Source organism: Gambusia affinis, linkage group LG04 (assembly GCF_019740435.1).
Source record: "Gambusia affinis linkage group LG04, SWU_Gaff_1.0, whole genome shotgun sequence".
Lineage (NCBI taxonomy): Eukaryota > Metazoa > Chordata > Actinopteri > Cyprinodontiformes > Poeciliidae > Gambusia > Gambusia affinis.
In genome coordinates this window covers 2,889,846-2,907,878 of record NC_057871.1, presented here as the reverse complement: position 1 = coordinate 2,907,878, position 18,033 = coordinate 2,889,846, and the positions used below count along the sequence as shown (strand labels likewise).

The window sequence follows — 18,033 nt, the reverse complement described above, 5'->3', positions numbered from 1 at the left end:
CGCCCCTCCCTCCTCTTCCTCCCACAGTCGTCGCATCATCTTCCTCCTCTTCCTCCTCTTCCTCTTCCTCTCCGGACTTCAACACTCTGTCAGGACGCCGAACCGCCCTGTCTTCCAGTTTCTGCAGATTTTTAGTTTTTTTCCGTTTTCCAGACAGACTTGTGGGTCTCACAAGGTGAAGCCGGACATTGTGACTTTTCCAGCGGCCGCCATGCAGCTGCCACCGATGATCTAACGACGCCGCAAAGTGCCACCGGATCCGGTTCCGAGTCCAGCAGCACCAGCAGAGTCCTCTTCCAGGAGAAACCAACACATGACCGTCTCAAAGGTGTGTTCGCTGGGTTTTTATTTCTATTTCTGTCATTTAAAGTTGCCGATGTGTTTCTGTGGAGGGATTATTTCTGGAGCTTTGCAGAGTCTGAGCTGCAGAGCTGCCATGCGGCTCCGGGAATAACAGGCTTTAACATCAGGATGAGTGTTTTTAACCTTCACACTGTTGCACGATGGATGAACGCGGTCAGTCATGCTGGTGCATCATCGAAAAAATAAAGTAAATGTATAATTCAAGGGTTCATTTTCTGTAAATTTACGTGATGTTTTTGTCTTTTTTTATGCTTGAAGGTAATGAAAAATGTAACTGAAAATTAGAGCTAAAAAATAATTTTCACAGGAGAAATGTTTAGCACAGTTTCACAGTGATTAAGCTGATTAATGTAAAGTTAAGTGGAAGGAAAAAGTGTGGGGGTAAAAAGTGTGAAAGTGACATACTTTCACATATCATCAGGTAACTGTACCTGTGACTTCATCAGATCCAATCATCAATTTTAAGGATATTAACAAAACGTTCACACATTTGCTGCGTTTCCACGACAAATGAGCCTAAATATTTGTCTGTATTTTGCTAATAAAAAAAGAACACAATTTTTCAATTGCTGTGTTTCCACTAAATAAGGAACTCAATTAAAATCACACGTGGAAAAGTTTCTTTACATAAGTCATTAAAAACATGCAGCGCCACGATCCTCCTCCTACTTCCTGGTATCGTCTTCTTTGTGGTTTCCCCCAGGAGTAACATCCAGTTGTTGGTCAGGTTGCTCGTCGGTGTGTGTGTGTGTGGAAGAAGTGTTTTTGCATTGCAATTCTGCAAAGTAAACCAATTTTAGATACGGTCAACTACGTCATCCTAGTGTCAAAACGTTTTTATATTTAAAAAAAAGAATTTTATTTTAATTGCCATTGTTTCCATTTCAGCAAATTTATTTTCAAAATGTCAAACTGTGAAACTAAATGGTCAATGGAAACGCAGCGTATTCAGTTCGGTTCATAGATTTAAAACATTTTTTATTTTAATTACCGTGGTCTGACTCAAGTCTCTGTAATCTACTGAGAAGCTGAATATTTGTGTTTTAATTTGTTTTATAAGACCATTTCCACTGAAAGTGATAAACACTTGGATTATTATTTTTTTCTTTCTCTGTGTAATAAATTTCCACAAGAAATGATCAAACTGGCAACTTTCTCACGTCAGGTTCGACTTCAGCAGTTTTTCAGTTGCAAATGAAATGTTTTTGTTTTATTGTTGCCTGTGTTTAAAGAAGGTTAAGTATTTAATTTATGTGACAGTTTTGGAAGTTAAAGCAACTCTATTGTTGTGCAATTGTTTTAAACCAAAGTCTTTTAAAGTCTCCAGAGCTTCTTAAGTTGTACTTTAGACTTTGACAGCTTTGACTTTCCAGAGCATTGATTTTTTTTTTTTTTTTTTTTTTTTTTTTTTTAGGTTTTTACTCTTGATTTTTCTTGTCTTTAAGCTGATCTGGCATTTTCTCATATTTGGCTGCACAGATCAGACTGAAAGTTTGCAAAAAAGAGGCTGAATGCCAAAGAAAATCAAGAAAGAACTTCAGAAAGAAAGAAAATAGAAAGACATGCAGACACGTATCTCTCCTGTACTCACAAAATCGCACATTAACTGGTTAATATCGACATTTTTTAATCTATTTTGTAGCTTAAACAGTCAAAAATATCAACATGTTGCCCATGGGGAATAAAAATCTGCATCATCCGTGTTTCTGCTCATAAAAAGTTACAATTCCTGGGTTACAGTAAGCCGTATGTGGCTGAACTTTGACCCCCCCCAGTGGGTCGCTGTATGCTTCCCATCCATTGTTTCACTCTGCTGTCTGAATGTAAACAAACTGGAGACAATAGACAAACCCAGTGGAAAGATCTGTGCTTAACGAGCCGAGTGTAACGGTGCACGGCCACGATTTACAGACGACTTGCTCGTTTTCTGTTCTCCTTTGGCACCATGAGAAAATGTTCAGACCGTGATATTTTCAGGGTTAACTCTTTGTAATTTACATCTTTAGCATCTTTGGCAAAATACTTCTGCAGTATTTTATATTTACTTGCAGCTTATTTCTGGTTAGGCTTCAGAGATTAATCTAAAGCTTTAAGGGATTTTTTTTCTAGCAAATTTTAGATTTTTCAAGCTCAGAAATATATTTTTTGTCTTTACTGCCTGCAGTGGTTCTAACACACAGTCGTAGTTTGATGCATATTAAGGTATATTTGGTGTGTGAACTATTGAAATGGGCATTTATAAAAGGTTTTAGAGGGAGTTAAAATTATCCACACATCTTTAGTTGCTCCCACTCAGAACACCGTCTTTACAATTTATTTGAATCTCTTGCTCAGGTTTTGAGTTTTTAAGAAGTTTTATTAGTTGCAAAAAATGTGCATAAGTGAGGAAACTTTAGAAGGCATTAGCATAGAAATTAAGAAATGGATACTGCCTGCATTAATTGAGCAGGTTTTAAGTCAGGAGGAGAAACAAGAGGTCGGTTGTTGCTCATTTGTGATCAAATGCAAATTTTCACGCCGGCCAGAACAAAGACAAACTTCAGTGTGTTTCACTGTGTTTATGATAAACCAGCGGGTTTGAAACGTGATCAGCTCAGATGTTCTCCATCCAGTCTGACTGGCAGGAAGGGACCAAAAGCTGGCAGTATTAAGCAACACTGACTTTTTCTTTTTTAGCGTTACTTCATGTTTTAATGTTATTTCCTCAACAAAAACAAACCTGGAGTGTTGCATTGATTCTTTCATGCATTTTTGAGAAGTCCTTTAATCTCCATGGCAACCATGTAGCTGTGCAAAATGCTGGGTTGGACTTGGCTCCGCCTTCGAGGCGTGGCTCCTCCCCCACTCAGCTCCTTCAGACTAGCCATCAGCAATTAGCAAATACTTGGTGGAACTGCTGAGCTCATAACTGCTAAACGAGGTAAAATGTAATGAAAGGGTTAATAGAGGAGTGATGATGTGATCACTTCCTGAAGGCGGAGTTTTAAAGAGACAGAGACCCAATTTCAAGGCATTAAATCAGGAAGTAAAATTTCTTTAAAATAATATTTGATATATTCAGCTTTTTTAAAACTGAAGATAATATAATTACTTAGTTATGCTATAAAATGGCAGTATGTGCCTGGAAAACAAAGTTTATAAACCCTTTGAGAATTTCATTTGTAATTTCTTCAAAACGTGGTTCTTCTACGTATCAATTTGGTGAACGTAGATGCATGCCACACTTTCCAGATTATCTATGAAACAGAATTTGAATCCTATACAACATTTTTACACCCAGTTTACAATAATTGACTCCTTTTGTTTATTATGTGGAATTCTGGCAAAGTTTTCCTGGTTTTCCAGCAGAAAACTTGCAGGCGGTGTAAATACTTTTGCGTGGCGCTGTAGTCCTCCGGGGTGTATTATCCTCCTGCCTTTTATTATCCAACCTGAGCAGCTCTGAGTAACTCGAATCATTATATAGTTCAGGAGGTGTCGGGCCAACACTTTCTATCCAAGTTGGCGCAACACCAGAACTCCTGACTGTCTGCCAAACACTAATGGCCTGGCTGCTTATCTCCGCTGCTCTGAATAACCCGAATATTAAACTGTTTTCCAGGAAGTCTTATGGGGAAAGAGGAGTTTCTGTTGAATTTCTACTAAAATCTTGTTGCACTTCTACGTTACGCCGTAAAACATCCACCTGCTCCTCTGGTTCGCCATCATACACATTCCTCAGATTCCCAGTCGCTGTCCAGTCGGTGATCTGGGCGGTTTGCGACGTGCAGGATCGTTTCTTCAGAATGTCGGCTCGAATGTTTTCTCTTTTGACGTGAAAAGGAAGTTTTTATGTTATCTTGACGTCTGTCTGTCACTCAGATCATTTATTCACCTGATGGCTCCTGTAAAAGCTGCAGGAATGCTGCTGAGCGAATCTTCAGCTGTGGCCCTGAGAGCCTGAAACGTGTCTGTCAGGCTGAAGTTAAATCATCGATCAGCCGGCGATCAGTTGGTGAAATGCAGAAAAATCTGATTGATTATGGATTACAGAATAAAAAAATAATGATATTTTGTTATTTAGCTTGAAGAAAAGTGTTAGGATTAATCATATTTTCATAATTTCTTTCATGCGTTAAACTAAATATTTAATTCAACAGCTAAATGTTTAAATATTTGTCAAGAAAGCAAGACATTTATTTTGGAAATAATGTTTTGTTTGGTTCTGAGCCAGTATTAACAACCAAATATTTACTTGGTTAATATTTAGTTAAATATTCCAACCAACATGTTGCTAACATTTGTTGGTCAGTTAAATATTTAGCAACCAGGCTAAACACTTAGCAAGGTTGCTAAATATCGCCAACGTGCAGGTGAGCAAAAATATTTATCACTATATTTAGCAACTACGCTGAACAAAATATTTCTCTAACAAAGCATTAAATACTTTTTACTGCTTGTACTTAAGTACATTTCAAAACTTGTACCTTTCTACTTTTATTTCAGTAAAACGGTTCAACTTGTACTCTTAACTCTGCAACAGTATTTTTTCATACAAGTATCTGTATTTCTACTCGAGTAGAGAATGTGATTTCTGTTCCACTCACATCGTTTTTAACGTCTCAGTTGTTTTGTAACTTCTATCTTTTAAAGTGATTTGGATCAATAATACTTCAGGAAAAAGTCTCGGGTACATAAAGCAATAAAGGAGAACCGATTTATGTAATCAGGATGAGGTCAGATTGTGTTCAAATAAAATAAATGTAAATTTTTATTACCTGAGCCTCAGATTTATTTTCCCTCACATTAAAGCTCTGGTTTGGCTGAACGAGTTGCAGCAGGGCTCTGATCATGAGGTCATCCGTGTTGCGCAGCGATCGACGGGGAAATGATCGTTTAATTGCGTTCAGATCCTCGGCACGCCTCGCTACACCACAAAAACCCGACGGGGATCGGTTCAGCGAACAAACCGACCCGCAGCCGGAGGTCGGGTCAAATCGGACGCAGCAGCGGCTGGACGGCGTCCCGGGGAAACCCGTCAGTTTGCAACGACAGCACTATTCCCACAATTAACCCAGTTTTTAAATGGGACGATATTCCAATTATGATGTTTGCACAAGACGGAGAGCGTTGAGTCAAACTGCTCGGTCCGACAGACAAAAGCTGGAGGAGGCCAGGAGGTTGGACGTGCTTCACAGCAAAGTCAAATGAATCTTTATTGACTGCGAGTTTTTCCTTACAGCATGCGTGTGTTTGGATTGTAGTCCAGATTTAATTAGAAACCGCCTGCAGCTGAATGAGGTAATCTCATGTTTCTGCGCTGCCGTCGTTTCCCAGACTCTGCGCCTGCAGATCTTCCACAGCCGCATGTCAATAAAAGACGCAGAGATGAGTATTACTGGAGAAACTTTTTAATAGCTTACTTTTAGGAGTACTGTACTTTTTACTTGAGTAATATTATTATGAACTACTGATACTCTTTTGTGTAAAATTTCAGGATTCTCAATCCAACACAAGTAACTTCAGTGAAGAAAGAACCATCGTAATTTAATTTTGTTTTTCTGATATTTTCAATTTGCAGAATCTGTTGGGTCATTTGGTACAACCGAAAAAAAAAAAAAAGATTTCTGATCTCCAAAACTAAAAAATTTGAAAAAAACCCTCAGAAATTTGTACTTTTTAGTATTATTTCTGACCTTGGAAAGTCAAGGAAAAAAACCCTCAAGTTTTTAGATTAATCTCAAACTTTAAAGAAATTTTCTGTTTGAAAATTTGACCCTAAATGGTAAATGGACTGAACTTATGTGGCGCTTTTTCCAGTCATTTTGACCACTGAAAGCTCTGTTACACTAGAGACACAAACACATTTATACACCGATACGCAGATCGGTAGGCAATTTGGGGTTAAGTGCCTTGCCCAGAGGCACATCGACATGTGGCAGGAGGAAGCTGGAATCGAACCTACAACCTTCCGATCACAAGACGATTACTCTACCATAGAGCCACAGTCGCCCCTAAAGTCAAATTAGGGTCAGAAATGTGAGACTTTTTGACCCTAAAGTAAAATATTTAGCAGAATAAAATCTAAAGTTGCGATGAATCTTAAATTTTGGAAAAATGAAATGTCTGAACTCAAAAAGTTAAAAACTTCCTAAAATTGTTTTTAGAAATTGAGTTTGAAATTAATCTCAGATTTTTTTTTCAAGAAAAACAAAAAGATTTCTGAGCTAGAAAAGTCAGAAATGAAACAAACAAAATGTTTTTTAGATTAATTTCTGAAATCTTCTAGAAAAACAGGAACATTTCTGAGATTGACATGTCAAAGTTATCGAGAAGAAACTCGGAAGGTTTTCAGATTTAACTCAGAAATTTTGACGTGACGTTTCTGAGTTGTAAAGTTTACGTTTGAAACTCAGAAATTTCCATCAGGTTTATTTTTGCAGCACCTCTTCAGTGTTTGGATGCATCTGGACTTTTCTCAGTTTCATCTTGTCAAATTGGTAATTAAATTTTTTAATGTGACTAAACACTAGTTGTTGTTTGTTTTTTTTAACTAATATGCAGATGGATGTAAAGGATGATTTCTTTAATATCCTGACGATGGACTGAAATCCCAAAATGCTGTTGCGTAACGACTGGATTTGCACGCGACCTTTGACCCTGGTTATTGTCCTGAAAACAGATTTTCGTCAGTAAACGGCTCCATGCCTCTGCAGGTCTCGTCGTCTGGATTAACGACCTTCTAACACTCGCCGGAGTTTGATGAGCAGCTCTCGGTTTTCGGCGCCGCCCTGCAGCGGGTCGGTCCTGACATCTGTCCGACCGTTTGAGGATAATCTGCGGCCGCGCCCACGTGGGTTTAGATGGAGGGATTACTTTAAAAATGGATCTGAGCAGGAAGCCGGTTTCCTCTGGTGAATCAAACGTCTTTAAATCTGATTTGATCAGATTTTAAATGTTTAGTGCATTTTTATTTTTTTTTATTTTAATCTGTTTGTAGTTTTTCTTCCTTTCTTTTTATCCAGCATCTGTTGATTCACAGTTTAACATAAAATGCATCAACAAATGAATGTTATAGCTGCAGGAATTGATATAAAAATGGGGGAAAACCCTGAAGAGGAATGTTTTGCTTAGTAATGGGTTCTTGACTAGCCGCCAAAAATGTTTCTTAATTTAGGAAAATTGCTCCATTTACACCCTATAATTCTCTAAGCCAACAAATATAAACTTTTTTTTTTGCACCATAAACTTTATATAAGCTAGATGGAAATAAATGTGTAAAAGTCAATCCTTTCAGCTTTATACTGAAAGTATTTGTCCTTAACAGTTACAGTAAGAAAATCACAGCTTGGTGAGAAATGATGAGGAATATTTCAAATTCTAAGTTGGTAAAAATCAATAAAAAGTAGCTTAAATTACTGATTTCTGCAAAATATTAAAAGATTCATGCTGAAGTGCCCCCTGACATGGCGACAGCTGTGTACATGCTGTTTGTGTCTTAATTATGCAGCAGAGTCTGATCCATTATTAATGAGTGTTAGTGGTCAACCTGCTCCACTGTTGTTTTAACTTATTGATTATTTACCTGCAGCGATGACGACTGAAAAACCCTCAGACCAAATGTTGGACCAGTCCTGTTGGATTTTGGTGGGATTTTTTTAAAATTTACTGCTGAAATTCAGAAACTGATCAGAAAAGTTTCACAGGTTTTAACGGACCGACCCAGAGGATTGGGTTAAAATCAGAAGTTTATTCTGGCAACAATGTGACTCTGCAGCTAAAAAAAAGCTTCGGTATCGCTTTGAATACTTTAATTAAAACTCTGCTGTCTAACTTCTGTAGTTTATGATCTCATAAAATGACATGGTGTCTACTGAAAGATGCTGGAAGCTACATGAGCAGAACGAGAGCCAAAAAAGATTAAATAATGTAAAAGGTTTAATATTTCTCGTATCAGAAAGAGAAACTTTTATATATATCCATTGCTAGAGATGGGTAGAGTAACCAAACATTTTACTCAAGTAAAAGTAAAAAGTAGCCATCCAAGAAATTACTCAGGAAAAAAAAAAGTATTTTGTAAAAAATCTACTTAAAGACTCAATAACTGATCAGAGCTGCAGTCATTTCATATTTAAAAATGACATCACCAAACGGAACAAAATATAAAGTTATGTGGAGATTTTGGTATTTTAAGAACAAAAATATTTAGAACAAGATCTTGAATCTTATTGAAAAGGTTTCTTATTTGAAGTGTACTGGGATTTTTGCAGTAGAAACTAGACCATATTAAAGCTGCAAGCGGCGTTGGAGGCCCTCGCAGCGAAGGGCGCCGCCGGCCTCGTGGCGACAGGGGGGGTTCCAGCAATGCCCCACCGCACCCCGCCGATCTCTGCCCAGTCGCGCCGATCTCTGCCCCGCCCCGCAACGCCGCGCCCCTGAACATGTATGAAAAGTAAAAAATTTTTCAATAACTCTTAAAGCCTCTTGCTTTAACTGCATTTAACATGCATTCTGACCAAGAATGAAGCTGATAGGTCGAAATCTCTAGGAGGAGTTTGTCAAAGTGAAAAATGGCCAAAATTTGACCTTTGACACAAAATGGCCGCCTCCCTGTGCATTTTAGGGGGTACCTCCAAGAAACATTTTTTCTTGATTGGGGGGATCTCTTTGTCTCAGATCTCTTTGACCTACAGTTTCCCCTGTCTCACGTTAGGGGGCGCTGTAGAGCAGTTTGCCACACCCATGTGCGATTCCACCACAATCCGAATATTTTCCTTGGGGGACAATTTTGGGTCAAGTTTGAGTTTTTGAATATGATAAAACCTCCAAAAGGCTGCGTAAAGTGGGGGGGGGGAGAAAAAAGATAATTGAGAAATGTTGGGATTTCAATAGTCCCAGCGCTTCGCTGCTCGGGCCAAATCACTTAGTGGATTTTGTGTTTTTAAGTGAATAATGGGCAGAGAGGATGTTTTGAAGAGATGTCAATGATTTATGTTATTTATTTATCTGATTTTGCATCGTTGAATCTGATTTTATTTTTGCGAAGGCCTGTAATAAACCTGCATTATGTGCGGAAGTCTCTGCTCGTTAATGCGGTTAAATAATGAGACGATCTGAGGGCAGCGAGCGCAGTGTGCTGTTTATATCCTTCGAGTTCCTCACCTTGACTACAGTCGCTACTTATGACCCACTGATATCGTTTCAGACCAGTGGGAGAAACTCTCTGGATAATTACTAATTCATCAGGTTTTCTGTCATTTATTATGCATATGTTGGAGCTGGTTATTTCTGCAGTAAAAACAGCTCAGCTAAATTTAGACCCACAGTCCTAATTCCTTCCTGCAGCTGCATGATTTTTTATTTTTTTTATACCTTTTTGTTCTCCTGGTTCTCTGATGCTGGATATTTTTATCGTTTTCTGCAGAGCGCCGTCGCTGTCAGGGGAGCAGCTTTATGCAGACGTGATTAACTCGAGATTACAGAAACCCATCCGTTGTTCTGCTCTCTCTGGAGCGAAGAACTGACACGATCTGGAAAATCTTATTGCAACCTTTTCTCCTTAACTTGGTTTATTCTGCACATCACATAAGAAATTATTAATTGAGAACATAATAATGTAAATTAGCCTATCTGGGTCAGATTTACACACATCAGTGAAGAACTTTGATGTTTACAATAAAAAACCCCAAACATTTATTTGTCCATAAACTGGGAAATTCAAAGTGTCCATAACATAAAAAATTCAACTGGAAAGCAGCTAGAAATTGGTAATGATGATAAAAATATACAGTTCTTTTGTGAAAAACCCAACTACTTTACAAGAATATGGAAAACGGCGGTAAAACATTTTTGGGGTTAAACAGGAGATTTTATAACCTGAAGATGCAGATGATGACCAGGCAGAGAAAAGAAAGGAAAGGTGATGGTGGGTTGTTGTCTCATGTGTGTGTTTTTTTTTTTTTTAAGTAAAGTTTATTTTTGTAGAAAACTTCAGAAACAAGGCAGTTCAAAGTGTTTTACACCATAAAACAAAGAAAATCAGAACCAATTATGAAACAAGCAAACATGTACATTTTGTCCAGAACCATCATGAAACAAAAACATCAAACATTTTGACCAATGTTTAATTTCTGCCTCTCTAAGCAGCTCTAAGCAGCTGGGTCTCCAGTCTTCATTTAAAGGCCTGATCTCCAGTTTCCATCTGAAATAACTGAAGCAGTCAGAGCTGTCATTTTAACAGTTCATTGTTTTCTTGTGCAATAACAATAGATGAATAATTCCATCAGTTTTTGACATGTTGTTGCTTGTTGAGCGTTCAGATGCAGATCTGTGTTTCATGCTGGTAAAATGCTGCATTTCTCTCCGTTGCTGTTTGGTTTCAGCTTTAAGGGGCGTCGAGTCGATTTCTGGCTCTGCTGTGCGTCTCGGTTTGACTTTTTAAAGTCTCCTCTGGTGTTTGGGTTTATTGGCTGCCACAGTTGATGTAATCAGGTGGGTGAAGGTGTGATGATGATGATGAAGAATGGGAACGCGTTTCAAAGGAAATGAATCAAACGTGAAGGAACAAAGTGTGCTGCACGGACATGCAGACATGTGAGTCATGTTGAATGTAAGCTGAGAGTGAGATCAACAGTTAAGCATTTGTTTTAAGCGTCCATATCATGAAATATTTTGACCATAAAGTATCCGATCAGAGGCTCTGCTTCCCTCATGTCTACGGATTTGCATCTCGACCTGCTTCAGTGAACAGTGGAAGAGCAGAAAGTTTACCCAGAGTTCGTCCGTCTGCTTCCTCCTAAAACCTAAACATATTTTACAAGCAGCAGCGTTCTCAGATTTGATAACTGATCTGTTTTCAGGTTTTACGCGACTGGAGCAAAACGGTCTGAGTCTCTTCAGTCATGCGTAGATTTTGTTTCTGGTTTCTGATGTTGTAATTCATGAAGAAGTGACGATCTCTTAGTTTTTCGTGTTCAGTCTTGCTCAATGTGACTGAAAGTATTTCATGAAAAATACTATTGCTGTTGTGTGTTTGGTTTGTGTGACGGCTGATCTCAGATTTCCTCTTTTGTTTCAGGGGGAATTTGTTCTGTTTCGTTCAGGTTTAGAGGAAATTTAACCATTAACCAGTTAAAATTTAACCAGTTAAAATGGGAAAACAGCTCAACCAACTTTAAGTTTCTTAAACTTTCCCTAACACTTACTTGCTCAATTGTGTTCTTGAGAAGGGAAATAATCCTCTAAATGTGTCCTACTTTCCTCTCCTTTTAAATAATTTTTGATGAAGAGATGAAAACATTTGGACTAATTACAACCATGACAACCACCAGACACATTTTCTCTCCTCACAAAAACCCTGAAACTGATATTTTAAGTATTGATGCAGCGCTCTGGAACTAGAAACATTTTTAAACTAAAATGATTTAAGATGCTCTGAAAACGCAGCTCTTTTAACCTTTCCTGTTTCTTACAGCGAATAATTTCAGAAAGTGTCTCTTTGACTTCTTTCCTTATTTTTAATCACACTCCACATGTTCACTTTGAGAAAATGCAAATAACTCTTTATTATAACCATATGAAAATATTACAATACATTTGTTTTGCCTGGAGGGGAAACAAAAGAAATGAGCCTCGATCCCCTCCAGGCGGGACTCGCAGCTCGTTTGGGAACTGTTAACATGATGACATAATGTCCACTAAACATTCCCAGAACTGATCAGAAGGTGTAAATCGTTTAACAAACTCCAGGTTAGGTGGTTGTTTATGTAAGCCGTCAGAATAAATCAGATGTTTTCCGTATCCTCTGCTCAGGTTTGTGCTGTCGTTTGCTTCTGGACGGGTGCGGCTCCTGATTTGCACAGTGGTGCAATAAAACCACAGCGCAGGTAAAACCATGCAAATGTATGTTAAACAGAAAAAAACTTGCTGCCCTGCAAACTCTGACGTCAAATTAGAAAACCTGTCTGAGAGCCTCGTAAAATTCACGTCTTTCATGGAGTTTCCTGCGTAAACTGCAGCAGCTTCACCTGCTGACCGCTGCACCTGTTCAGATAAACGTATATTTGAACTGCGGCGCGTTGTTTGTGCCGACGGGCCACAGAGCGCGTGCAGAACAAAAGGAGAAGCAGAGCTGAAACCCGACGGCCTCCAGGGGAAACCAGGTGCTGCCCAGTCTAAACACACTGAAGGGCGCCGTCAAAATCTCCATCCTGCTTTCAGAGAAGAGACTGAATCTCCAGGATCAAAACATTTTCATTTGTAATATCGTCTTATTTTAAATCCTTTTGAGGGTGAAGCTCGCTAAACGTCTGCATTACGTAAATAACCGCAGTTTGTTCTAGCAGAAAAGTGTATAAAATATTACATTCCTCGTAATAAATTATTAAAAACACCCTTTGTAATAATCATATAAGAATGGTCTATTTTATTCAGTAACAATGATTTTTTTTTTAAAAACGGTCCATTTTATGTTTCTAATACTTTTAAAGAACCTCAGTGAAAACGTGTTTATACGTTCTTAACTGATTAAGCCGCAGGGGCCCAGGGCGGCCAGGGGCCCAGGGCGGCCAGGGGCCCAGCGTGGCCGCCGGGGCCCAGGGCGGCCAGGGGCCCAGCGTGGCCGCCGGGGCCCAGGGCGGCCAGGGGCCCACAACATATCATGTTCTTTTCGGTTTGTCGCAGAATGAAGATGTCATTCACAGAAAAGAACTGTTCAAAGGAACCTAATCATTTGCGAATGTCTCATCAATAGCTGGAAGCTTATGGGACTCCTGACCCGTTTTTATTGGTCGTGATACCCAGAACGGTTCTGGTTCTGGTTCTGGATGAAAAAAATTAGAGCCATAAATTCCTGTCTGCTCAGATAATTTATTGTCTATTTATTTGAACCTTTGACTGAAGGTTTCCTGGTTGAGATCTCGGGCGTGTTTATTGGATGTTGTGATTTTAAAATGAGCCAAGCTGAAAGCGAAGGCCACTTTCTGTCTTATCTCAGTCAGACTTTATGACCGATGGACTTTGTATGTTTTTATGTGAACTCTGTCGTTATTTTCAGCTCTCGTTTTCTTCCGTTTTTGCAGCGTGTGTGTATTTCTGAAAAGCTCCTGATGAAACCCGTCCTCAGTTTGTTGCTGCTGTGCTGACGGCAGCTGGGCGGGAATGATGCGCCGTCGTTGCTAGGCCGTGTGCTGTTTGCAAACACTGAGGCATAAATGTGAAATGGAAGCTGAGTTGGCGCCGCGGTGCATGTACTGGATCAGAACCTGTCAGAACATGGCCCGGTCTGGACTAACGACTAATAACGCAATCGGTTTGGTATTTATTAGATTCCAAGAGGACAGAAATGTTGAATATAAGGAGACTGAACTGGGAAAAAATTTAAATATACTTCATGTTGTTCATGAATGCAAGTACAAACATGACATTTTTGGTTTCTATTGGAGCTTCTAGATCAATCCAGTCACTGAGTTACCATCCTGCAGCTTTTAAATGCATTAAAGGTGACCTATTATTCATCATTGAACAGGTTGTAATAGATCTGTGGCTTATAAAAATCATGTTCATTACAGTTTTTGCGCAAAATATTCTTAGATAATGAGATTTCAGTCTCCTATGTTCTGCCCTTGTTGAGCAGTTTTAGGATGTCTTGTCACTTTAAATCCACATAAGCTGCTGCTGGTCACTCAACGTTTACACTTGTGGATGAAAAAAGCTGCAAATAAATGTCCATTTATACAACTCTACATCTTTGAAAAGCAGACGTGGAGCCTCCTGCATAACCACCAAGAATGCAGAGAATGGTTTCTGGCTAGTGAGTCAACAACAAAACACTTGTCTTTTCCAGCAGCCATTGTACAGCACATTCAGAGGTAAAACCAGTCGACCAAACATCCTGGAATGCCACGTGAGTTGCTAGGTACCTGGCTTGGCTCGGCTGGGGTTGCTAGGTTACGGTGCAGTGTGACTGAGCAATCTGAATGTTTTTGAATTGACTCATTTTCCAGACACCAAAAAACATGAAATTATTTCTTTTAATTGGTTCCAAAGCGTTTTGCCTTTATTCAGAAGCAGTTCAGACCCAAACGGAAGCATAAAAATGTGTAAAATGTGAGTTTTGCATAATGGTCTGCTTTAAATCAATAGCTGGTTACCAGACCTCTGGAGAAATGGTAATGACTTAATAATGCAAATATGCCCTTCCAGAGACCAATAAGCTAAAAATTGTAATGAACATTTAACCCTGGAACTGGAAAACATTTAATCATCCAAAATAAAAACATGAAACAAACAACAAATACAGTGAATTATGAAGTCCCTGTGAACTAAATTGTCCTTCAACAAAAAAATCTGTTTGAAACCAAAACACCAGACTAAATTTTATCTAGTTTTTGGTTAAAGAGAGAAAAGTGAAACAGTAAATCATGCAAATGGGAATTATTGATCTCATTTTGACTTATCATTATTATTTATTGCTTATTGGCCTTATCTTTATTGATATTTAGCTCTAGCTGATTCCCCACTATGTCCCATTTCCACTTACTCTGTGCAAAAGTCCCGGTACCAAATAAAGTCCAAATAAAACCTTCTTTTCTCTGCAACAAACAGTTCAAATCTTTTACTTTATGATAAAATGCAGAAATATTTTATCAAAACTAAAGCAGCTGTGTTGGTTGACAGATTTGGTTCTTATTTTCACATTCCCAGCTGCAGCGAACAGACCCGTTACGTAACGGTGCGTTAGCTTTAGCGGCTAACCAGGTCGATACGAGTGGGAGAGCTGGATGTTGACATGCTGGCCTGACGAGGGGATCAATGATCGCTGCAGCACAAACGTGACCTCTGCACCCCAACACAGGCCCAGATTGGCTTCAGCGAGTTACATTTACTTGAGTAATTGTTTTGGAAAACTGTACTTTTAGTTCTCACTACACTGTACTTTTGACTTTTGAGTAATTTTATTATGAAGTATTACTACTCTTAAGTAAAACTCAGACCAAAATTCTCCCAGATGCTGGAAAATCTTCTGAAAATAATGCAAAATATCAGAAAACACAAAGTCAAAGTTTTTTGTTTTTTTTTGCAGCCTTTCAGTCATTATTATTTGTAAGCTTTGTTTGTTGCTGGAAGGCGACGGTATGAGGATTTGTTTACAACTTTATCTTGCAGACAGAAACATGATATAGGAGACGTTTCACCAAACAAGTCCCTGACAGAAGTTTACAGATGTTCCCTCAGGACATGAGAAACAAACCGGCTGAAACTGAACACAGATGTTCAGGTTTACAGGTATTTACTTTTACATCTGAGGTGATCTGTCTGGAAATGCTGCGGGAATTTTTTCAGATGGAAGGACATTTCTGCAAACCTTTTCTGTAGTTACCATCTTACAGCAGCTTCTCTGAAGCCTGAACCCTGGATTCAGTCTGAGCAACAAGTCGATCTGGACTGAATCAGAGTAAAAAAAAAAGAAAAAGTTGGAATAAACATGCTGCAGCTTGAAGTCACACACATAAGATCCCGCCCCCATTTCTCTGCTGGAGGGCAAAAGCCGCTAGCCACCAACTACTACTGCTTTTAGCTGTTAAGTTATCAACGTAGCTTGCTAAATCTTAAATGTATAATTGATTATATAATAGGAAAAGGGACGGCGTGCTTTGCTACCAATGGTCAACTCTACGACAAATAGAAGAGATCAGGAAACGGTTTTAGTTTTAAAAACGGTGAGGGAAGTGGGTCAGTTACGCTAGCTTGACTTTGACAACCTTAGCATGTAGATGTGCTGCAGAATTCAGTTTTTTAAATATTTTTTAAAAGTTGACCTCTCTGACACCAACTCTGACAGATCATCGGTAGAGCAGGTGTTTAAATTAACCAATCAACTGCCACTGTGTTCAAACAATCATCTATTTCAGAAACATCAAGCCTGAAGACAGAAAACTGTAACCGTCTGAATGTTCTGCTGGTTGTGTGGGAAATGTTTTCATGTTTGTTTGTTTTAGTTTAATCCTGTTGTCATCAGTTGCTATGGCAACAGGTCTCTGTATGGCTAAGCTGACATGGAGAGTGAGGAAATTTATCTTTTTGGTAGCTACTTCAGTAAGGATAAATTGAAGGTCATAATAAAATTTGTACGGCGTAAACTAATTATAAATGGTGCTAATGGTAGCGGCTACGTTACACACCGAGTAGCTTAGGAATGAAGAATCCTGTTGGTGCGCGGGCCCCAAATGAAAATCAGCTAAGGGCCTCAAAAAAGCTTTGGCCGGCCCTGCGATTAATCGCTTCAGCCTAGTTATAACTAAATGCACAAGAGATAAAGGGGGTTTGAATATTTTAGCAAAACAAAAGTCTGTTTTTTTACCTTTTTAACATCTGAAGACAGAAGAGATGAAACATCTCAACATTTTTTACTCACAAATATTTCACACGAGGGAATGTTTGATTTTTGTGCAACAAGAGCAAAAAGTGTCTGCCTCTTTCTTTCTTTCTTTTCCTCTTTTCTCTCTTTTTTCTCTCTCTGTCTCTCTCTCCCTCTCTCTCTCTCTCTCTCTCTCTCTCTCTCTCTGTCTCTCTCTCTCTCAGATTAGGTAAATGGTTGAGTAAACTTTGTGGCGGAGTGGCTGTGTGTGATTACCTGCTGCTCCTCTCAGTCGCCTCCCTCTCTGGGAGTGTACATATCCTGCTCACTCCCTTTGCTTGTTCACACATGCACTCTGCCTCCTGCTGCACACACACACATCCACACACACACTGACCTTCTCTCCTGGTTTTAACCTGGACTAACGGGGGAGTTCGGACTGGAGACTCTGAGTTTTTGGCAGCAGCATCAATCCGTCAGCCGAGCCGCTGCCAGTCGTTTAGTTTTCTTTTTGATTTTGCGGTTTGGACAATCGGAGTGAGTTCTTCGACCCTCAGGACGCGCCGCTGCTTCTCCGGACGACTCGCTCGGCAGGGTGAGTGCTTCAGGAAATTCATCTTTCACTCTTCAGACCTTTTTAATCTGAGTGTCATCTCAGTTTTTTATTTATTTTCCCTCAGGATTCAAACTTTAGAGCATGTCTGAAATGAGCTGAAGGCTTCATTTTTATTCTTTTCAACTTCTATTTTCTGTTTTTTATGATGAATAACAAAAATATGAAGCCTAGACTAAATGACCTTTTGATCAAACAACTTGGTTAAGTCAGCGGCTGTTTCCTTCACTCCAAAAACGCACTTTGGTCTAGTTTCTACTGCAAATATCCTGGTAAATGTGAAATAAAATGAAACTGAATTACAAGTAACTTTTCAGCAAGATATAGGAACTTGTTTAAGTCATTAATTCTTTAATACTGATGAAAAAGTGACAGATTATTTTACTTATGATATGGAAAAAATTGGCAGATGTTAAATAATCTGCCAATTGATCTAGTACTTCATCAATTTTAAGGAATTATTGGCTTAAACTAAGCTCATATGTTGCTGAAAGGTAATTTGTAAGTTAATTTGTCTTATTTCAAGTGTACTAAGATATTTGCACTAGAAACTAGACTAGAATTACTTGATAAAATGTTGTGTTTTTGCAGTGTTTAAAATGCAGGCGGTGGTTTGGACGAGGTGTGCACCGATTTATTGTTATATCCTTAATTTCCTTAATTTTGGGAGATTGCTGATCGGCCAATTCTTACATGTGAAGCCAATCGTATCTCCCTCAGC

At 38.9% G+C, this 18,033-nt stretch overlaps 1 protein-coding gene across 3 annotated transcripts in view; it reads left to right on the top strand.

Moving 5' to 3' along the window:
- The window catches only part of coro2aa (coronin 2Aa), a 37,215-nt gene continuing 19,182 nt past the window's right edge, over window positions 1-18,033 (top strand). Inside the window, exon 1 of one of the 3 annotated variants that reach the window (XM_044113380.1) lies at window positions 1-328. In XM_044113380.1, coding sequence (XP_043969315.1) covers window positions 314-328 — 15 coding nt within the window. In that variant the 5' untranslated portion in view covers window positions 1-313. Of the gene's footprint in view, window positions 329-12,205; window positions 12,228-17,047; window positions 17,295-18,033 lie in introns of those variants that run through there. The other 2 variants (XM_044113382.1, XM_044113381.1) reach the window with 2 other exon arrangements.